This window comes from Leucopleurus acutus, assembly GCF_964270905.1.
Source record: "Leucopleurus acutus genome assembly, chromosome: 12".
Lineage (NCBI taxonomy): Eukaryota > Metazoa > Chordata > Mammalia > Artiodactyla > Delphinidae > Leucopleurus > Leucopleurus acutus.
This window is the reverse complement of record NC_139154.1, coordinates 50,032,099-50,055,155: the sequence shown is the minus strand read 5'-3', so window position 1 is coordinate 50,055,155 and position 23,057 is coordinate 50,032,099. Positions and strand designations below refer to the sequence as shown.

The 23,057-nt window shown below is 43.0% G+C and overlaps 1 protein-coding gene across 1 annotated transcript in view; it reads left to right on the top strand.

The window, feature by feature from the left end:
• The window catches only part of ALK (ALK receptor tyrosine kinase), a gene marked incomplete at both ends in the record, with an annotated part of 718,218 nt that extends 695,410 nt beyond the window's left edge, over positions 1-22,808 (top strand). Inside the window, 5 exons of the mRNA XM_082851437.1 lie at positions 9,664-9,756; positions 12,015-12,116; positions 19,334-19,468; positions 20,153-20,243; positions 22,125-22,808. Coding sequence (XP_082707563.1) covers positions 9,664-9,756; positions 12,015-12,116; positions 19,334-19,468; positions 20,153-20,243; positions 22,125-22,808 — 1,105 coding nt within the window. The remainder of the gene's footprint in view (positions 1-9,663; positions 9,757-12,014; positions 12,117-19,333; positions 19,469-20,152; positions 20,244-22,124) is intronic.
• Positions 22,809-23,057: the final 249 nt, after the last annotated feature.

The window sequence follows — 23,057 nt, the reverse complement described above, 5'->3', positions numbered from 1 at the left end:
TTTCCTAGAGGCATGATAACGTGTTGACTATATCCAGTGCTGTTATTACAGATAATAAGATAACAGGATCATATTCTCTTAAGATTCTTATGGCTTTCATATCTGTAAATAGTTACTGAAGGTCAGAATTAGATCCCAGAGTAACAGTTTGTTGCTCCTTTTATCTTTTTTGAGAAATGAAATTGTCAAAGATTGAATCAATAATGTATCAGATGATCGCTTTATAAGCAAAGGGTGACTATTAGCAGAAATTGTCCATCTCGATCAAAGCTGTCTTCTGAGGTAATTGGTTTGAAGAAAGCATCTTTTATATCTTCTAACTGGCTTGAGGTCTGTGGCACACTCCCCCAATAGGTTTACCTTAATTCTCTTTCCTCCACCCAGTGTCTGCCTTAAGATTCGCAGACTCCCATGCAACCACACCTGCTGAATTCAGAGTGGAGCTCCCTCACCAGATCCACATGCTTCCATTTTTCTATTAGATCTCTTTCCTTTGGACATGCTTTATTGCCATTATATGTCATAATGCCATTATATGCCATAAATATGTGTCATTCTACCAATTCTTGGTGTGTTCTGTGATGTTACATTTACTTTCCTGCCATTAGATTCAAGATCAATTTTTTAAGCAACCATTCCCTGCACATCAATGGAAAGACCTTTCTGGATCCATAAATATTGTTCCTGGTCTATTTCACTATATTTCTCTTGAGAAGCAGTGGCTATATCTCTTACTATTTTTTTCTTCTTTTTGATGTCATATATGTTATGCTTTTATGGTTGCCTTAGGGCATTTTATGCACCATTGCTCCTCGAAATTCAACTTAAACCTTCTGGATCAGGGCAGTGGCATTAATGACATCCATCTCCCACCCTGACCCATTGTTCTGATCTCCTAAGCCATGAGGCCCTATCCAGACCCTATTTTTAATACTATCCAGTTGTTTATTCTCCATGTCCTTCTTTCTCAGCCAAAGGTCAGAACCTTCATGAAACCAACTGAAAATGTGAAAACACCACCTGTTCCCCCCAAGGAGTACTTTTTTTTTTCCCCGTCCAGGACTTTAATGATATTAGAAACCCATTCCAGACTTCTTCTGGCTGCATCCTTAATCCCCACATGCATGTCAAGAATGGGTTAGCGGGGCTTCCCTGGTGGTGCAGTGGTTGAGAGTCCGTCTGCCGATGCAGGGGACACGGGTTTGTGCCCCGGTCCGGGAAAATCCCACATGCCGCGGAGCGGCTGGGCCCGTGAGTCATGGCCGCTGAGCCTGCGCGTCCGGAGCCTGTTCTCTGCAACGGGAGAGGCCACAACAGTGAGAGGCCCGCGTACCGTTAAAAAAAAAAAAAAAAAAAAAAAGAATGGGTTAGCAGTCAGTGAGTAGAAGTTGATGAATCTTGGAAAGCTTCTGATCAAGGCTTACAGGTGTGCTATGGGAGGATAGGCCATCTGGAGAGTAACAACTAAGAAGACAAGGTAACTTTCTAACTCGAAAGAAGCGATTCTTTGGCCACATAGCTATGATGCATACAGCTTAGCAAAGGCTTTAGATAAAATCACAGATGTAAAAACCATAATGGCTTATTAGAAAATAAAACTAGAAGTATTTGGGAATACTTTGACCTACTTGAATCTGGTCATGGAAATTATGCTGTTCCAGAATACTCCTTCATCCAACCGGCAAAAACCAACCAGCAATCTGTACAGAACAATAGCCTACAGCCAAACGCATTTCTTACGTCCCTCTGTTATCTTCTCTTAGCTTAAGTGTTTTTGATAAAATAAGGATAATGATAGCACCTTGTGTCTTACAGAGTTGTGAGAATTAGATATGAAGCACATAGAACAATGCTTAAGTACACAGTAAAAGGCCAATCACTTTTCTAGTTCCTATTATAGTTATTTTCATTATTATTATCCCATTAAACATTTCAATAATCTCCCCAAATCCTTTTCCATTTCCCTCTTAGTTCTTTTTTTTTTTTTTAACATCTTTATTGGGGTATAATTGCTTTACAATGGTGTGTTAGTTTCTGCTTTATAACAAAGTGAATCGGTCATACATAAACATATGTTCCCATATGTCTTCCCTCTTGCGTCTCCCTCCCTCCCACCCTCCCTATCCCACCCCTCCAGGCTGTCACAAAGCACCGAGCCAATATCCCTGTGCCATGCGGCTGCTTCCCACTAGCTATCTACCTTACTACGTTTGTTAGTGTGTATATGCCCATGACTCTCTCTCGCCCTGTCACAGCTCACCCTTCCCCCTCCCCATAACCTCAAGTCCGTTCTCTAGTAGGTCTGCGTCTTTATTCCTGCTTTACCCCTAGGTTCTTCATGACATTTTTTTCCTTAAATTCCATATATATGTGTTAGCACACGGTATTTGTCTTTTTCTTTCTGACTTACTTCACTCTGTATGACAGACTCTAGGTCTATCCACCTCATTACAAATAGCTCAATTTCGTTTCTTTTTATGGCTGAGTAATATTCCATTGTATATATGGGCCACATCTTCTTTATCCATTCATCCGATGATGGGCACTTAGGTTGTTTCCATCTCCGGGCTATTGTAAATAGAGCTGCAATGAACATTTTGGTACATGACTCTTTTTGAATTTTGGTTTTCTCAGGGTATATGCCCAGTAGTGGGATTGCTGGGTCATATGGTAGTTCTATTTGTAGTTTTTTAAGGAACCTCCATACTGTTCTCCATAGTGGCTGAACCAATTCACATTCCCACCAGCAGTGCAAGAGTGTTCCCTTTTCTCCACACCCTCTCCAGCATTTATTGTTTCTAGATTTTTTGATGATGGCCATTCTGACTGGTGTGAGATGATATCTCATTGTAGTTTTGATTTGCATTTCTCTAATGATTAATGATGTTGAGCATTCTTTCATGTGTTTGTTGGCAGTCTGTATATCTTCTTTGGAGAAATGTCTATTTAGGTCTTCTGCCCATTTTTGGATTGGGTTGTTTGTTTTCTTGTTATTGAGCTGCATGAGCTGCTTGTAAATTTTGGAGATTAATCCTTTGTCGGTTGCTTCATTTGCAAATATTTTCTCCCATTCTGAGGGTTGTCTTTTGGTCTTGTTTATGGTTTCCTTTGCTGTGCAAAAGCTTTGAAGTTTCATTAGGTCCCATTTGTTTATTTTTGTTTTTATTTCCACTACTCTAGGAGGTGGGTCAGAAAGGATCTTGCTGTGATTTATGTCATAGAGTGTTCTGCCTATGTTTTCCTCTAAGAGTTTGATAGTTTCTGGCCTTACATTTAGGTCTTTAATCCATTTTGAGCTTATTTTTGTGTATGGTGTTAGGGAGTGATCTAATCTCATACTTTTACACGTACCTGTCCAGTTTTCCCAGCACCACTTATTGAAGAGGCTGTCCTTTCTCCACTGTGCACTACTGCCACCTTTATCAAAGATAAGGTGTCCATATGTGCATGGGTTTATCTCTGGGCTTTCTATCCTGTTCCATTGATCTATCTTTCTGTTTTTGTGCCAGTACCATACCGTCTTGATAACTGTAGCTTTGTAGTATAGTCTGAAGTCAGGGAGCCTGATTCCTCCAGTTCCTTCTTTCGTTCTCAAGATTGCTTTGGCTATTCGGGGTCTTTTGTGTTTCCATACAAATTGTGAAAATTTTTGTTCTAGTTCTGTGAAAAATGCCAGTGGTAGTTTGATAGGGATTGCATTGAATCTATAGATTGCTTTGGGTAGTAGAGTCATTTTCACAATGTTGATTCTTCCAATCCAAGAACATGGTATATCTCTCCATCTATTTGTATCATCTTTAATTTCTTTCATCAGTGTCTTATAATTTTCTGCATACAGGTCTTTTGTCTCCTTAGGTAGGTTTATTCCTAGATATTTTATTCTTTTTGTTGCAATGGTAAATGGGAGTGTTTTCTTGATTTCACTTTCAGATTTTTCATCATTAGTATATAGGAATGCCAGAGATTTCTGTGCATTAATTTTGTATCCTGCCACTTTACCAAATTCATTGATTAGCTATAGTAGTTTTCTGGTAGCATCTTTAGGGTTCTCTATGTATAGGATCATGTCATCTGCAAACAGTGACAGCTTTACTTCTTCTTTTCCGATTTGGATTCCTTTTATTTCCTTTTCTTCTCTGATTGCTGTGGCTAAAACTTCCAAAACTATGTTGAATAAGAGTGGTGAGAGTGGGCAACCTTGTCTTGTTCCTGATCTTAGTGGAAATGCTTTCAGTTTTTCACCATTGAGGATGATGTTTGCTGTGGGCTTGTCATATATGGCCTTTATTATGTTGAGGAAAGTTCCCTCTATGCCTGCTTTCTGCAGGGTTTTTATCATAAATGGGTGTTGAATTTTGTCAAAAGCTTTCTCTGCATCTATTGAGATGATCATATGGTTTTTCTCCTTCAATTTGTTAATATGGTTTATCACATTGATAGATTTGCATATACTGAAGAATCCTTGCATTCCTGGAATAAACCCCACTTGATCATGGTGTATGATCCTTTTAATGTGCTGTTGGATTCTGTTTGCTAGTATTTTGTTGAGGATTTTTGCATCTATGTTCATCAGTGATATTGGCCTGTAGTTTTCTTTCTTTGTGACATCCTTGTCTGGTTTTGGTATCAAGGTGATGGTGGCCTCGTAGAAGGAGTTTGGGAGTGGTCCTCCCTCTGCTATATTTTGGAAGAGTTTGAGAAGGATAGGTGTTAGCTCTTCTCTAAAGAGATAGATAGATAGAATTCGCCTGTGAAGCCATCTGGTCCTGGGCTTTTCTTTGTTGGAAGATTTTTAATCACAGTTTCAATTTCAGTGCTTGTGATTGGTCTGTTCATATTTTCTATTTCTTCCTGATTCAGTCTTGGCAGGTTGTGCATTTCTAAGAATTTGTCCATTTCTTCCAGATTGTCCATTTTATTGGCATAGAGTTGCTTGTAGTAATCTCTCATGATCTCTTTTATTTCTGGAGTGTCAGTTGTTACCTCTCCTTTTTCATTTCTAATTCTATTGATTTGAGTCTTCTCCCTTTTTTTCTTGATGAGTCTGGCTAGTGGTTTATCTATTTTGTTTATCTTCTCAAAGAACCAGCTTTTAGTTTTATTGATCTTTGCTATTGTTTCCTTCATTTCTTTTTCATTTATTTCTGATCTGATTTTTATGATTTCTTTCCTTCTGCTAGCTTTGGGGGTTTTTTTGTTCTTCTTTCTCTAATTGCTTTAGGTGCAAGGTTAGGTTGTTTATTCGAGATGTTTCCTGCTTCTTAAGGTGGGCTTGTATTGCTATAAACTTCCCCCTTAGAACTGCTTTTGCTGCATCCCACAGGTTTTGGGTCGTTGTGTCTCCATTGTCATTTGTTTCTAGGTATTTTTTGATTTCCTCTTTGATTTCTTCAGTGATCACTTCATTATTAAGTAGTGTATTGTTTAGCCTCCATGTGTTTGTATTTTTTACAGATCTTTTCCTGTAATTGATATCTAGTCTCATGGCATTGTGGTCAGAAAAGATACTTGATACAATTTCAATTTTCTTAAATTTACCAAGGCTTGATTTGTGACCTAAGATATGATCTATCCTGGAGAATGTTCCATGAGCACTTGAGAAAAATGTGTATTCTGTTGTTTTTGGATGGAGTGTCCTATAAATATCAGTTAAGTCCATCTTGTTTAATGTATCATTTAAAGCTTGTGTTTCCTTATTTATTTTCATTTTGGATGATCTGTCCATGGGTGAAAGTGGGGTATTTAAGTCCCCTACTATGAATGTGTTACTGTCGATTTCCCCTTTTATGGCTGTTAGTATTTGCCTTATGTATTGAGGTGCTCCTATGTTGGGTGCATAAATATTTACAATTGTTATATCTTCTTCTTGGATCGATCCCTTGATCATTATGTAGTGTCCTTCTTTGTCTCTTTTAATAGTCCTTATTTTAAAGTCTATTTTGTCTGATATGAGAATTGCTACTCCAGCTTTCTTTTGGTTTCCATTTGCATGGAATATCTTTTTCCATCCCCTTACTTTCAGTCTGTATGTGTCTCTAGGTCTGAAGTGGGTCTCTTGTAGACAGCATATATAAGGGTCTTGTTTTTGTATCCATTCAGCTAATCTGTGTCTTTTGGTGGGAGCATTTAGTCCATTTACATTTAAGGTAATTATCGATATGTATGTTCCTATTCCCATTTTCTAAATTGTTTTGGGTTCGTTATTATAGGTCTTTTCCTTCTCTTGTGTTTCTTGCCTAGAGAAGATCCTTTAGCATTTGTTGTAAAGCTGGTTTGGTGGTGCTGAACTCTCTCAGCTTTTGCTTGTCTGTAAAGGTTTTAATTTCTCCATCAAATCTGAATGAGATCCTTGCTGGGTAGAGTAGTCTTGGCTGCAGGTTTTTCTCCTTCATCACTTTCAGTATGTCCTGCCAGTCCCTTCTGGCTTGTAGGGTTTCTGCTGAGAGATCAGCTGTTAACCTTATGGGGATTCCCTTATGTGTTATTTGTTGTTTTTCCCTTGCTGCTTTTAATATGCTTTCTTTGTATTTAATTTTTGACAGTTTGATTAATATGTGTCTTGGCATATTTCTCCTTGGATTTATCCTGTATGGGACTCTCTGTGCTTCCTGGACTTGATTAACTATTTCCTTTCCCATATTAGGGAAGTTTTCAACTATAATCTCTTCAAATATTTTCTCAGTCCCTTTCTTTTTCTCTTCTTCTTCTGGAACCCCTATAATTCGAATGTTGGTGCGTTTAATGTTGTCCCAGAGGTCTCTGAGACTGTCCTCAGTTCTTTTCATTCTTTTTTCTTTATTCTGCTCTGCAGTAGTTATTTCCACTATTTTATCTTCCAGGTCACTTATCCGTTCTTCTGCCTCAGTTATTCTGCTATTAATCCCATCTAGAGTACTTTTAATTTCATTTATTATGTTGTTCATCGTTGCTTGTTTCATCTTTAGTTCTTCTAGGTCCTTGTTAACTGATTCTTGCATTTTGTCCATTCTATTGTCCATTCTATCTCCAAGATTTCGGATCAACCTTACTATCATTATTCTGAATTCTTTTTCAGGTAGACTGCCTATTTCCTCTTCATTTGTTAGGTCTGGTGCATTTTTATCTTGCTCCTTTATCTGCTGTGTGTTTTTCTGTCTTCTCATTTTGCTTATCTTACTGTGTTTGGGGTCTCCTTTTTGCAGGCTGCAGGTTCGTAGTTCCTCCTGTTTTTGATGTCTGTCTCCAGTGGCTAAGGTTGGTTCAGTGGGTTGTGTAGGCTTCCTGGTGGAGGGGACTAGTGCCTGTGTTGTGGTGGATGAGGCTGGATCTTGTCTCTCTAGTGGGCAGGTTCACGTCTGGTGGTGTGTTTTGGGGTGTCTGTGGCCTTATTATGATTTTAGGCAGCCTCTCTGCTAATGGGTAGGGTTGTGTTCCTGTTTTGCTAGTTGTTTGGCATAGGTTTTCCAGCACTGTGGCTTGCTGGTCGTTGAGTGAAGCTGGGTGCTGGTGTTAAGATGGAGGTCTCTGGGAGATTTTTGCCGTTTGATATTATGTGGAGCTGGGAGGTCTCTTGTTGACCAGTGTCCTGAAGTTGGCTCTCCTACCTCAGAGGCAGAGCCCTGCCTCCTGGCTGGAGCACCAAGAGCTTTTCATCCACACGGCTCAGGATAAAAGGGAGAAAAAGTAGAGGGAATTAGTAGAAGTATGAGGAAAGAAAGAAGGAAAGGAGGGCAGGAAGGAAGGAAGAAAGAAAGAAAGAAGCAAAGAAGGAAAGAAGGCAAGAAGGAAAGAAAGGAGGGAGGGAGGAAGGAAGGAAGGAGGGACAGAAGGAAAAAAGACAGAAAGAAGATACAGTAAAAATAAAATAAAGTATAATAAAGTTATTGAATTAAAAAATTCTTATTTAGAAAAAAAAAAGCTATACAGACAAAATCTTACACAGAAGCATACACATACACCCTCACTAAAAGAGGTAAATGGGGAAAAATCCTAAATCTTGCTGTCAGAGACCACCTCCTCAATTTGGGATGATTCGTTGTCTAAAGGAGGGAAGGAAGGACGGAAAGAAAGAAAGAAAGAACGAAGGTAAAGTATAATATTGTTATTAAAATTAGATATTAAGAAAAAAAATTAAAAAAAACATGGACGGATAGAACCCTAGGACAAATGGTGGAAGCAAGACTATACAGACAAGATCTCGCACAGAAGCATACACATACACATTCACAAAAAGAGGAAAGGGGAAAAAATCATAGATCTTGCTCCTAAAGTCCACTTCCTTAATTTGGGATGATTGGTTGTCTATTCAGGTATCCCACAGATGCAGGGTATATCAAGTTGATTGTGGAGCTTTAATCCGCTGCTCCTGAGGCTGCTGGGAGAGATTTCCCTTTCTCTTCTTTGTTCTCACAGCTCCCAGGGCTCAGCTTTGGATTTGGCCCTGCCACTGCGTGTAGGCCGCTGGAGGGCGTCTGTTTTTTGCTCAGACAGGATGGGGTTAAAAGAGCCGCTGATTGGGGGCTCTGGCGCACTCAGGCCAGCGGGGACGGAGGGGCACAGAGTGCGGGGCGGGCCTGCGGTGGCAAAGGCCGGCGTGACTTTGCACCAGCCTGAGGCGCGCTGTGCGCTGTCCCGGGGAAGTTGTCCCTGGATCCCGGGAACCTGGCAGTGGCGGGCTGCACAGGCTCCGCGGAAGAGGGGTGTGGAGAGTGACCTGTGCTCGCACACAGGCCCCTTGGTGGCGGCAGCAGCAGCCTTAACGTCTCCCGCCTGCCTCTGGATTCCGCGCTTTCAGCCGCGGCTCGCGCCCGTCTCTGGAGTTCCTTTAAGCAGCGTTCTTAAACCCCTCTCCTCACGCCCCAGGAAACAAAGAGGGAAGGAAAAGTCTCTTGCCTCTTCGGCAGGTGCAGACTTTTCCCCGGACTCCCTCCCGGCTAGCTGTGGTGCACTAACCCCTTCAGGCTATGTTCAAGCCGCCAACCCCAGTCCTCTCCCTGCGCTCAGTCCGAAACCGAAACCCGAGCCTCAGAGCCTCAGCTCGCAGCCCCGCCCGCCCCGGCGGGTGAGCAGACAAGCCTCTCGGGCTGGTGAGTGCTGGTCGGCACCGATCCTCTGTGCGGGAATCTCCCCGCTTTGCCCTCCGCACCCCTGTTGCTGTGCTCTCCTCCGCGGCACCGAAGCTTTCCCCTTCCGCCTCCCGCAGTCTCTGCCCGCGAAGGGGCTTCCTAGTGTGTGGGAACTTTTCCTCCTTCACAGCTCCCTCCCACTGGTGCAGGTCCCGTCCCTATTCTTTTGTCTCTGTTTTTTCTTTTTTTCTTTTGCCCTACCCAGGTACGTGGGGAGTTTCTTGCCTTTTGGGAGGTCTGAGGTCTTCTGCCAGCCTTCAGTAGGTGTTCTGTAGGAGTTGTTCCGCGTGTAGATGTATTTCTGGTGTATCTGTGGGGAGGAAGGTGATCTCCGCGTCTTACTCTTCCGCCATCTTCCGCCTTCCCCCCTCCCTCTTAGTTCTGAGACCTAGAATTGCTTAGCTATTTTTTTCATACTGAAGTATAATGTAGCAAGGAACTATAGGGAAGAAAAGAGAACCTTCAGATTGGAGGTGAAAATCCTTGTGCTGAGTATTATACATTTATCTTTTCAAGAATAAAATTAGGAAATGCATTTTCTCATTTTTTTTCTTCCCAGGGACATTGCTGCCAGGAACTGCCTCTTGACCTGTCCAGGCCCTGGAAGGGTGGCCAAGATTGGAGACTTCGGAATGGCTCGAGACATCTACCGGTGAGTACAGCCTGCCATCACCCATCAGAGCTCACCTCCTCAGCTTAACCCCCTCAAGAGAGTGTGACAAGGCTGCTTGTGCCCTAAAGCATCTCTGCTGCCTTGTCAACCTGCCACCTAAAATGTCATTAAGTTCCTTTTCAGGACATGGGAAGCCTTAATCATTGCTCATGCCTGAAGGGCTAATTCAAGGATCACACTGCCTGCGATAATTGGCACTAAGCCGTTAATTAGATTGTCTTTCTCGTTCCAACTCTATAGTCCTAACATGTTCTGAGACACAGAATAACCTGGATACTTGATATGGGAAACGTTTCTAAGTAAACTTTAAGTTGCTTGACCCCTTTCCTCAATACTCAGGAATTCTAAACAGGCTTAGCTTCCATCACCCCAGGCAAGAGCACCTTAGAACTGACAGGAAACTGGGCCCAGCTCATCGGCTCTTCTTTTCTCACACCAGGAGACACAGGAGTGTATTCAAAGCCCATAGGTACTTAGCTCAGCTTCATTTCTTTTCCCCTGTAATATTCTTAAGGCTACATTAAAAAACAAAGTAAATTTTAATTAAAAAAATACTCTATTATACTTTATCCCACTCTTCTCTTCCCAACCCCTAGTTTCTTCTTCTTTTTTTTTTTTTTTTTTTTGGTCCGTGCCGCACTGCATGGGGGATCTTAGTTCCCCAGCCAGGGATTGAACCCGTGCCCCCTGCCCTGCAGTGGAAGCGCAGAGTCCTAACCACTGAACGGCCAGGGAATTCCCGTTTCTTCTTTGTCTAATTATTTACAACAGTGACTCACTCCATTAGCTGAGCAAGGGACTCCCTTGCATGGTCACTAATTACACCTTCCCTAATCCAGAGGTAGAGTGAGGAGGGATGGTCATGTAGACCTTTCAGTCTTTGGAGAATAAGGGAGACCTTGAAGGCCTCCCACGGAACTGGTAAACAATCTCCGTGGGGTAAGAATGCCGATGGCATCCTGTTACCACAGGACAGCAGTACCTAGGAAATTAGGAGTTAGCAATGTTTTCAGCTACGGTCATCTACCACTGGTATCCACCATATACCCTGCTAATGCTCCATGTCACCCTCTTCTATCACCCAGAGTCTCAGCCTTCCTTCCCCTCCTGTCTCAGAGCACCCCGGGAGAGCCTGTGCTCTAAGACACAAATGTTGCAGTGAGACTTAGTGAGTCACATGATCTGGCCCTTCCTCTCCATCCTCAGCACCGACAGTTCCCCAGCTCTAGGCTTCACCGCCCAACTTCCCTACAGCTCCGGCTTCCTACAGGCACCGCACGACGCCACATGTCAGGAATAGTCTTCCTCGAGAGCTGCTTTGCCGTTCCAGCTCCAACAGCGCCCCCAAAAAACTTCTCCTATACTCTACCCCCCCTTTGGGTAGAACAAATGCATTCTTCATTGGTCACCGAGCTTCGTACATACCTACATCATCACGTGTTGTTCTTACTGCAGTTGATTCTGTCTGTTTCTTCCACTAAACCATACCTTGGAAGAGAGAGTCTGACTTATTTGTGTCCTCAGCACGTGGCAGAACACCTGACACATACTAAGTACTCAGTTCATGTTTATTGGAGTAATTAATCTAGGCAGCTGGTGGGGAGCCGCCTCCCATAACACACCAGGCGTGGGAGCACAGTGGTATGAACTCAGTTATTAGTTTTTATCAGTCAGTTGCATTAATGACATCAGTGACAAAAACTAGTGAGTCACCTCGTGCCATGAAAGGCAGGTGCTCTCCTGGGGGCTCTGCTATGGCATGCAGCTTCCCGCCCGCTGCCTAGAGGGTTCCATGTCAAGCACCTGTATTGAATTAGATGCTGTGTGAGTGCCGAGGAGGATCCAGAGTAGGACACCAGCCCTGCCCTCAATTCTCCCATTTGGGATCTCGCGTTACCGTGGATCATCGAGAACAGTACTTATAAGGTTGGAGTAATGTTATGCATTGTGAGCTGTAATAAACAAAACCCATCAGGGAACTCTAACTACCTGCCAGTGGGTATTTTTAGTCATTGCGTAGCTCTTTCCTTTCACACCTGCAGTGGGCTGTTCTGTCTCCTGTGAGGTGACACGAAGGTTGTTAACTAGGTGATCTGTGTCCCCTGCTCCCCTCCTGAACCACAAGCGCCCCTTGTTAATTTCAGTCCATCAGCCGGTAGATGTTGTTGCCACTCTCTCAAGGTACCCGGCTCAGAGCCATTTCCAGAACCAAGTCTGCTTTTCTCTTCTCCCTGCAGAGCGAGCTACTACCGAAAGGGAGGCTGTGCGATGCTGCCGGTCAAATGGATGCCCCCGGAGGCCTTCATGGAAGGAATATTTACTTCTAAAACAGACACGTGGTGAGTCTTTCTGCCGCCCTCCTCCAGGTCCCACCGTGGGCCTTAAGGTAGAGCTCGAGAGCCAAATGATCCCACACTCTCGTGGGGAAGGGTGAGAAGAATCAACATACCTCTCCTACGGGAGCTCTCAGAGGTTGGCGTACATCGAGCATCGGAACCACCGGAAAGGCTTTGGTAAAACACAGGTAAACACTGGACCCCACCCTGAGAGCTTAGGATTCAGAAGGCCTGAGGTGGCTGAGAAGTTGCCTTTCTAACAAGTTCCCAGGCAACGCTGATGCTGCAGGCTGGGGGACCACACACTGAGAGCCACACATAATAGCGAAGTTAGATTTATTCCAGGAATGCAACATTGAGTTAAGACTAGAAAAATTGATCAATGAAATTCTCCACATTGACAGAATCATGGAGAAAAGGAAATAATTATGAGCACAAAAGTGCTGCAGGTGATGGTGGTGGTGAGACCCCTTCTACAGCTAAAAATCAGTTTGGAAAACACTGTCTGCACATTAGATGTCCAGAACTTCTTCATCCCGCATAACTGAGACCTTGTGCTCCTTGACCAACATCTTCCCCTCCCCCTCCCCTCAGCCCCTGGCAACCACCATTCTACTCTCCGCGTCCATGGTTCCGCTTCTGAGTGTTTGTCTTTCTGTGTCTGACTTATTTCATTTAGCATACTGTCCTCCAGTTCATCCATGTTGTTGCAAATGGCAAACTTCCTTCTTGTTTATGGCTGAGTAATATTCTATGGTTTATATACATGCCACATTTTCTTTATCCATTTATCCATCAATCAATATTTAGGTTGTTTCCATATCTTGGCTATTGTGAATAATGCTTCAGCGAACGTGGGAGTGCAGATACCTCTTCAAGATACTGATTTTATTTCTTTTGGATGTATACCCAGAAGTGGGATTTCTAGATCTTTAGTTCTATTTTTAATTTCTTGAGGAATCTCCATACTGTTTTACATAATTCCTGTAAGAGCAACACATAATTTTTTAAATGGCAAATTGAACCTGTGCTCCCTCCCAAAATACACATACACACACACACACACACACACACACACACACACATATACAAGGGAGTCTTTTTAGTTGCATAAAAATCCACAAGGTCAAAGACAACAACAATGACAAAATTTGGGAAACTGGAGAGTTTACAGACAAGTGGTCTCTTACTTAGAAAATTAGAAAGTTGATATCTAGGGCCATCCAGAAGCAGCCTGGTTCACTCTGCCTGATCAGGAGCCCCAGAAAGGCCCAGGGATGGAAGGTGCCGGCACCTCTGAAAGTAGAGGTGCAGCAGAGAGGAAAATGAGTTACAGATCTGTTTAAAAAGTAACTAGATCATTCCCTCACCCCATCCCTCCTCTACCATCACACAGGGCTGGGGTTCCCTCTCTGAAGAGGTTGAACTAAAGTCTTTCCGGCCTTAGGGACATCAGACATCAGCAATTCTCTACTATAAGCATGTGTATATATATATATATATATATATATATATATATATATATATTTTTTTTTTTAAGTCTACCTACTTAAAGGTATAATGCCCCCTCCATCCCCTCAGTGCCAAGAACACGGCAGCTAGGCAGAAGGAGATGAGGAGATTCTTGAAGGAGGGACTGACCAATGAAGTGAAAAACTTCAGACACCACAAGTGCTAGTGGGCTGAATAATGGCCATCCAAAGGTATCAGGCCCTCATCCCAGAAACCTGCCATTGTTCCCTTATAAGAAAAAAGGAGTCTGCAGATGTGATTAAGTTGAGGATCTTGAAGTGAGACAGTTATCCTGGATTATCCAGTGGGCCCTAAATGCCATCACAAGTGGCATGAGAGGCAGAGGGAAGTTGCATACACACACAGAGGACAGAGGCAGAGGCTGAAGAGATGTGGCCACAAGCCAAGGAATTCCAGCATCCACCAGAAGCCGGAAGAGGCAAGGAACAGTTCTCCCCTAGAGCCTCTGGAGGGAGCGTGGCCCTGCAGTCACCTTGCTTTCAGCCCACGCGACTGGTTTCAGACATCCACCCTTTGGAACTGTGAGAGAATAAACTTGTGTTGCTTTAAGCCACCAGGTTTGTGGTACTTTGTTACAGCAGCCAGGAAACTAATGCACCTCGTGAAACAAGCGAGCCAGTTTGCCCACCAGTTGACAGGCCTCATCTACATAGAGCTTCCCATCAGCTTTGTCGTGTCCCAGTCTTAATACATGAACAGACAGCCAAGAATCAACAAGCGCTTGAGAAAAGATTCTGATCTGAAGGAAACAAACGTATAAAAAGGAACTTGGAGGAAGAAGAATGCAGAAAGCTTAGGAAAACTTTTAAAAACAATATCCTCAAAAGTTATATTATTGCAACCATAATCTAAAGACAAAAGATTATTTAAAACAATGTTTTTAGGGAAAAAAAATTCCTGGATATAAAAATATGATGAGAGAGCCCTCCAACGAGATGGAGCATTAGTTCCCCGGAGCCCATGTGGGCAGCACACGGCAGCATCCTTTCAAAGAGCACAGGGAGGGAGAAGCAGGGAGAAGAAAGAAACTTGGCAAACGCTACCTCAGCCAGGCGATCAAGGTCAACGTGAACAGTGACAGATCATGTTGATAGCAAGCACCTTCACCTGATATGATGAAATGGCAATTAACCTCTGTGGTCTTTCTCCCAAAACCCAATAACTCCACTCTAATCCTAAGAAAAACAGACAAATCCTAATTTGACATTCTAGAAAATTCCTGACTGGTACTCCTCGAAACTGTCAACGTCATCAAACACGAGGAAAATCTGAGAAGTTGCCAAAGTCAAGAGTAGCCTAAGGAAACATGACAACTAAATATAACGTGATGTTCTAATGCGGTCCTGGAACAGCAAAAGGAAATTCAGCAAAAATTAAGGAAATCTCAATAAACTATGGGCTTTAGTTAATAATAATGCCTTCATATTGGCTCGTTAATTGTAAGGAATGTATCACATTAATGTAAGATGCTAAAAATAGAGGGAACTGAGTGTGAGGTATGTGGGGACTTTCTGTATTATCTTCATAATTTCTTTACAATCTAAAACTGTTCTTAAGAAAATAAAGGTTTTGGTTTTTAAAAGATGATGATAGATGTGTGAAAGTAATGGAAAGATTGGAAGACAGAGTCGAATAAATCTTCTAGAAAATAAAACAACTATAAATAGATGGAATAGATAGGAAAGAAAAGAAAATTAAAGGGATTAGACCATTAGACCCAGTTAGCTGAGAACTAGGAGTCCCAGAAAGAATGAATAGAGGAAATGAAAGGAATAAAAATATCAAAGAAATAATCCAAGAAGATTTCCCAGAAGGACATATGTTTCCAGAGTGAAAGCATCTAGCAAGTGCCAAGCACTGTGAATAAAGAGAGTAACACAAGAGCACATCATCATGAAATTTCAGACCAGTGGTGATCAAGATGCTGCAAGCTTCCAAGGAGACAAATAAAATCATAGTAAAAAATGATCAGAAGGGACTTCCCTGGTGGTCCAGTGGGTAAGACTCCATGCTCCCAATACAGGCGGCCCGGGTTTGATCCCTGGTCAGGGAACTAGATTCCACAGGCATGCCACAACTAAGAAGCCCCTGTGCCGCAACTAAAAAGATCCCACATACAGCAACGGAGTCCATGTGCCACAACTGAGACCCGGCGCAGCAAAAAAAAAAAAAAACACAGATCAGAGATGAATGGCACAGTGGTTGAGAGTCCGCCTGCCGATGCAGGGGACACGGGTTCGTGCCCCGGTCCGGGAAGATCCCACATGCCGCGGAGCGGCTGGGCCCGTGAGCCATGGCCGCTGAGCCTGCGCGTCCGTAGCCTGTGCTCCGCAACGGGAGAGGCCACAACAGTGAGAGGCCCGCGTAACACACACACACACACACACACACACACACACACACACAAATATATATATATATATATATATCTCACTCTGGCTTCCATTGAAAATAGACTGGAGTGGGGCAGGTGAAGATGAGAAACCAGTTAGGAGAACACTGCTCATTTCTAGATAAGAGATGAGAGGGGCTAGACCTAGTGGCAGCAGTGGAAGCCATTGGCCGTGGTCAGTTTCAAGCTCTGTCTTGAGAGTAGTCAAGACTGCGCTAAGTTGGATGTGGAGTGGGAGGTGTGGGAAAGAGTGAGATCAAGGACGATTCCTAGGTTTGCTGCTTGAGCAGACAGCTGGACAGTGGTACTGCCGAGCTGGAAAGACTGGAGGAGGAGAGGGTTTGGGTGCAGAAAGAGCTCGTTGGAACATGTCAAGTCTGAGTTGTCTATTAAAATAGGCCGGTGGAGATGGCGGTACATGAATTTGAAGCTCAGAGAACTGCAGCGAACTGGGGATGGAATCAGCTGGAGATTTAAATACGATACAGTAACTTTGGGGTTCCCATTTTTCCTAAAAGTGCGCCCCACCCTCTACCATAATTGGGGCCAGTGGTGGTTCAGATGGAAGGGGCATGCAAAGTGTGAACACGGAGACATAATTGGAGACAATCTTCCAACTTCAAGTTATGAATAAAGGAAAATAAAGTTTAGCTTTAAAAGGTGATAAACATAGCACAGTTGTGACTTTAAATTTTTCATCAGATTATATTCATTGATTCAAATTTTTAAAATAATTTCATCAGCAATCACTTAAGCTATTTCTATAATTTCAGGCAGAGCAAGTTCAATACCAGGAGAAACAGAGTGGGATTTTTTTCTTATATTTGTTTCTGTTTGATTTTGAATGCTTTGGTGCAAAGCTTTGGACCTTGTAGTTCCTATTTAGGACAGGTTCAGCTTATAGGTGATTAAAGAACCATTTGGCATACAAAATATAGATTTACCCTATCTGTAGGATTGCTAGATAAAATACAAAATGGCCAGTTAAAATGGAATTTCAGATGAACAGTGAATAATGTTTTGGTATAAGTATGTCCCATGCAGTGTTTGGGATACACTAATACTATAAAGTATTTCTTGTTTAACTGGAATTCAGATGTTACTGAGTGTCCTGTCTGGTTATCTGCTAAATCTGACAACACTACTTACCTGAAATTATCCACGTTCTATAATCAGCATGACTTCTTACTCCCTTGAACTCTAAAGTAAGAAAATGAACACCTATTTTCAGTCTATATAGTGGTTCTCTCAAAGGATACTGCAATCTATCTCCCTAGCTGTCTATCTAGACAAGCAGAAAACATATCGCTGGAATTCTTTAAGCCCTGCTGCCAGTTTCATCCATGATTTTGCTTATTTTGTTTTGCCTTGGGGGCAGACCACCAAACAGAGAGGAATAATATATGCACCAGGCAATCTGTAGGTAGTAGAATTAAGAGATCTAATAACGTATTCCAGTCTGCCTTGAATTAGCTGTATAATAACCTCTGCTTCAGCCTTCTCACCTAAAATATATGGAAAATATCTTTGCCCAATTCTCCTCACAAGAACCTTTGAAATTTCACCTAAATTATGTCAATAAAAAGTACTTTGTGTTCCTTAGGAGATGGAGGAACTATAGTGCTTTACAATTTTTGAGGTAATATTTATTAACATCAGAAAACGACAACCAGACACAGAAATTAAAATAGGCTCTTTTTTGGGTCAAAAAGCTAATTATGAAATTAAAGTTTTAAAATAAAAGTTTTAGTCAAAATATCAAAGCAGATGATTTTGGAACATGATAAAAATCATTATAAAGTTCATTTAAAGCAAATAAATGAGAAATCAAATACATTTCTTTAAAAAGAGAGAAATAAGGGGAAAATGCCCTACCAGATATTAAAACATAAACACACAAAAAGTAGAAGAGAGCAGCATCAGTGCAAGAAGGAGGCAAATCGGCGACGCGAACAGACAGCCTGGAACAGGCCTGTTTTACTCACAAGTCAATAGTTGAAGAGAAAATTATTTTAGGAATATGTATTGTTCGAAAAGTGGTTTTAGAAGAGCTAATAAAGTGACATCCTTACCTCACACTATACACCAAACTCAATTCCGACTGGATTTGGGAAGAGAGAAACAAACACACACAACTGGAAGAAAATAGCAAATATTCATCTAATTGCTGGTAAAGAGAGGACTATAGAATCTATAAAACAGATGGAGGAAATCACAAAAAAAATTTTAAATAGATTTGACTACCTAAAAATAAAAATCTTTGGCATGCTAAAAAGGAGAATTAGAAAGCAACTAATAGAAGTTATTTGAATTGTGGATAAAAGGTTAACCTCTTTGATATATCAAGTTTGTCTATAAATCAAAAAACTGATCGATACCAAAACAATATGTGGTTTAAAATGGACAATATGTGGTTAAATATGAACCATTCATAGGAGAAAAAAGTGAATTAACACACACACTCAACCGTGTTAATTATCAAGTCAATAAACTTAATTTAAAATATTCTACCATTCTTTACCTTGAAAGTCAGCAGAAGTTCTCAGTGTTGGTGGGAGTGCCTGATGCACAATGCTGGCTGATGGTCAGAGTGACCCCTTGGGAAGTCAAATGGACAATATGGGTAAAGACGGTTTCAGTGTTCATATTATTTTGACCTAGTAATTCCTTTAAAATTATCCTAGATTTTACTAGATTATCCTAATTCTAAATTCAGGAAATTTATCCTAAGGAAATTGTCCTTTTAAAAATGTATAAAGATGTTCAGCACAGTATTTTTAAATATTTTAAAAATGTAAAACAGTATGGAAATGATACAGCAACTTGTGGCACAGCTACTCAGTGGAACACTCTACAGCCATGTCAAATTCTATTTATAAAAATGTTGGTATTAGCATGCAGAATGTTTATGCTATAATGGAATTTGCAAAAAAATCACAGCAATTATATAAAAAAAAAATCTAAGCACAGAAACGTGAACAAAAAAAAATAACATGCTGGTTATGTTTTTATGGAGCTTCACATGTGACTACTTTCTCATTCCTTTCTTTTTCTCCATATGAAGAGTTCTTTATTGTGGAAAAAATGTGAAATTTAAAAAATTAAAATTTTACATTGTGTACGTCTGTGTGTGTCTATGTATGTGTGTCTGTGTATGTGTTTATGACCCTGTGTATGATATGTATGTGCGTCTGTGTATTTATGTGTGTGTCCGAGTGTGTATGTGTACACGTGTGTGTGTCAGTGCCTGTGTCTGTGTGTGTACCCGTATCCACATCTCCCGTCCTGTGCGCAGGTCCTTCGGAGTGCTTCTGTGGGAAATCTTCTCTCTTGGATACATGCCGTACCCTAGCAAAAGCAACCAGGAGGTTCTGGAGTTTGTCACCAGTGGAGGACGGATGGACCCACCTAAGAACTGCCCCGGGCCTGTGTACGACTCTTTTAGGAATTTCTACAAGTTACTAAGCACAGTTTTCCTTTTCAAAGAATATCTGCAGCCACATATGCTTTTTTGTTTTAAAATGAAGGAACCAGACGGCTGACCTCACTTAATATGCCCCAAGAGAGGACTATGTCTGTGGCTTCAATGGGTTAGTCTTCCAGCCCCGTGAAAGCAATAATGTCACACCTGAAAAGGTATCCGTCGTCTGGATGGAGGCTGTGGATTCACCAGGCTCACACGCCTCAAGCACCTCCTAGGAATCTGTGTCCCAGACTCCGCCCCTGCCACCCTGCACCATGGGTCTTGAGTCTCCTTTAAGTGTTTCTATTCCCTGCGTTTTCTGCTGTCCTGTCTGGCATCCCTCGTTCCCACAAACAAGGCAGATGGGAAATAGAATATTCTGTCCCAGAGCTGACTTTAATTCAGGAATGGAACGAGAGGAGACATATGTAACGTAAACACCAGGATGTCCATGTTCACGAGCCCTATGTTATATACACCTTCACACTCTGCCCATCAGCAGAAGGCAACATGTGCCAACACGGGACAAGATGAGTCCCCACCCTCGAAGACAGTACCATTCCAGTCCCATTTAGAAAAGTGCTGGGGGAAAAAACGTATTTTTCATCCTGTTTCTCTTGATTTTAATTAATGTGCTTGTTCTTATTTTAGATACCGGATAATGACCCAGTGCTGGCAACATCAGCCTGAAGACAGGCCCAACTTTGCCATAATTTTGGAGAGGATTGAATACTGCACCCAGGTATAAACATTTCCGCCCCCCTTGGCCAGCGTTTATATGGAAAAGTCTTGCAGATGGCAAATACCAAAATGGGAAATAACAGTTACACCAGCCAGGAAACATGAGTTATGATCATGAGGACGAATGTTAATTATCTATAAAGTAAAATGAGTAGTAGCTCAGTTTGCCTGTTTTGTAGACAAATACTAGTCGCTGCCACTTAAGAGGAGCTGAGGCTTGGAGAGGTTTTGTCCAAGCCACACAGCTTCCCCGCCATCCCACTGGTCCCTACGCAAATCCCGCTCCCATTTCCGTCAGTAAGGACTAAGTTTTTCCTCTTTTGATAGAAATGGGATACCATTTCTGCAGACGACTATGCCTCCTACCTCCTCAAGAGAGGAGGCCATCAAGTGAGAACCCCCGCCCCCTCCGTTTCCCTCGTCTCTGCACCTGCGCCGTCCTCAGTGGAGCCGTGTCCTCCTCTCCTTCAGGGCGGCCCCTCCTTCTGCACCACTCGCACCACTTTCAGGCCAACACTTACCTCCTCTCCGCTGTATGTGCTTTCTTTCCCTCTCTTGCCTCTCATTCCGTCAGGATATCTAATTCTGGAGAACATTTTAGAAGTCAGACAATAAGCCACTACCTCTCTAAACTCCCTCTCATCTTAGCTGTGACAATAGACATACCCATTTTCACACTGTAGTCATTTCCTCTCCTCATGATTCCATCTTTTCGGGTCCTTTGGGCTCGGAAGGCATTTATCTACACGGACTTCAAGTTATTCGGGGTTCTTTCAGAGACCTTTACGTTCAGTGGCTTTTAGGTTATTATGTTGTAATATTAATGGAATACATCCACTTAAGTATATATACTTTGGAGTAATTTTCTTCTCCAAAGTACATAAGATCCCTCTTAAAAGCAAGGAACTCTGTACAAGCATATTTTGAATGACTCACTATAGAGATTAATGATTAATAGGGAAGGAATTAAGACTAAAGCAGAGAGAATTAGAAGGTAGTTGTTTTTTATTCTTAAACTCTTTACTGATGAATACTGGACCTATATGTTTTTCTGTTAAACCGAAGTAATGGTTTTTCCAATTTGCATAAAATATTACAGAATCAAGTTTCTGCAACTTTAAGCTTTCTACCACAGATTTTCCTCAAATCTCTGGCAACTGCCTTCTGCTTTTCTGTATTAGTCTGTTGCTGTAAAAATGATCTAGCACAGAGGTGATTTTGTAAACGGTTTTCCTCGTAGCACTTCAGTATTTCCTGGGTTTCATCAGATACAAACTAGTTAAAGAACCACTGCATTGTGATATTGGCACGTGTAATGATACGATGACAACACCCAGAAATGTTATAATCAAGTGTAGCCCATCCAAACATGATGGAAATGGAAAGACGAGAACTAGAGGTTAACCTGTTAAGCCCACATAGTGTGTCTCTCCTCTCCTACGCTCCCCTTGCCCCCAACACACACACAAACACACACACACTTGAAGTCAAACACATAGACTTTTTAGTTGAATCATTTTTAAAAGTAATTTACAATCTTTTAAATCCATTAATCTGTAAGATTTGCCCAAAGGTGGTCTCTGCGAAGTCTTTCCTGACCCCTCTCCCTTGCCCTGGCAGTGGGCCACTTCCCGGCACCCTCTCCCAGCACCCTGCAGGCACTTCCGTAATGGTACTTATCCACCAAGCTCTCCAGAGATGAGGATGATTTCCCGTTTCTTATTCCCCCGTGCTTATAAATTAGCAGACTCCCAATAAACACTGAATAGTCTCTTCATCTGTAAAATAAGTTCGGATGACATCCGCGCTAAGGGAGCTTCCGGATCCAACATGTTTGGCCTGTGGTTCAAAGTTTCCGTCCGTCCATTTCTCCCACCTGTAGGACCCAGATGTGATCAACACTGCTTTGCCCATAGAATACGGGCCCCTCGTGGAAGAGGAGGAGAAGGTGCCCATGAGGCCCAAGGACCCTGAGGGAATCCCTCCTCTGCTGGTCTCCGCTCCCCAGGCCAAGCGGGAGGAGGGCCGCGAGCCAGCCGCCCGCACGGCTCTGCCTTCCACCTCCTCGGGTAAAGCCGGCAAGAAGCCCGTGGCCGCAGAGGCCTCTGCCCGAGGCGCCAGGGCGCTGGCCGTGAAGGCGGGACACGTTAACATGGCATTCTCTCAGTCCAACCCGCCCTCGGAGCTGCACCAAGTCCAGGGGTCCAGAAACAAGCCCACCAGCCTATGGAACCCAACCTACGGCTCCTGGTTTACAGAGAAACCCACCAAAAAGAGCAATCCTCCGGCGAAGAAGGAGCAGCGCGAGAGGGGGAACCCGGGCGGCGAGGGCGGCCGTGCCATCCCGCCCCCCGCGGCCGCCGGCCACCGTCCAGGCACCTCTCTGCTCCTCGAGCCGTCCTCGCTGACCACCAGCCTGAGGGACGTGCCCCTGTTCAGGCTGCGCCACTTCCCGTGCGGCACCGTCCACTACGGCTACCAGCAGCAGGGCTTCCCCCCGGAGGCCGCCGCCCCGGGCCCGGGCCGCTACGAGGACCCCGCGGCCAAGAGCCAGCCTGCGCCCTGAGCCCGAGCGGCAGCCCGAGGGCGCGAGCCCCAGAGCAAACGTCACTTTTCATTCTGTGCCAACTTGTTTTGAAGTGGCACATCACAAGCTGTATTTTCAAACTGCTTCACGAGGTTTTGAGCACGGGTTCATCCTGTTCTTTCAAGAGGAGAAAATCTCATTAAGACGAATGATAAACACGAGGCCCGAACGGGGCTGCGCAGGGTTTTGACGCACGGCTGGTGTCCACCTCTCCCTGTTTCTTTCCAA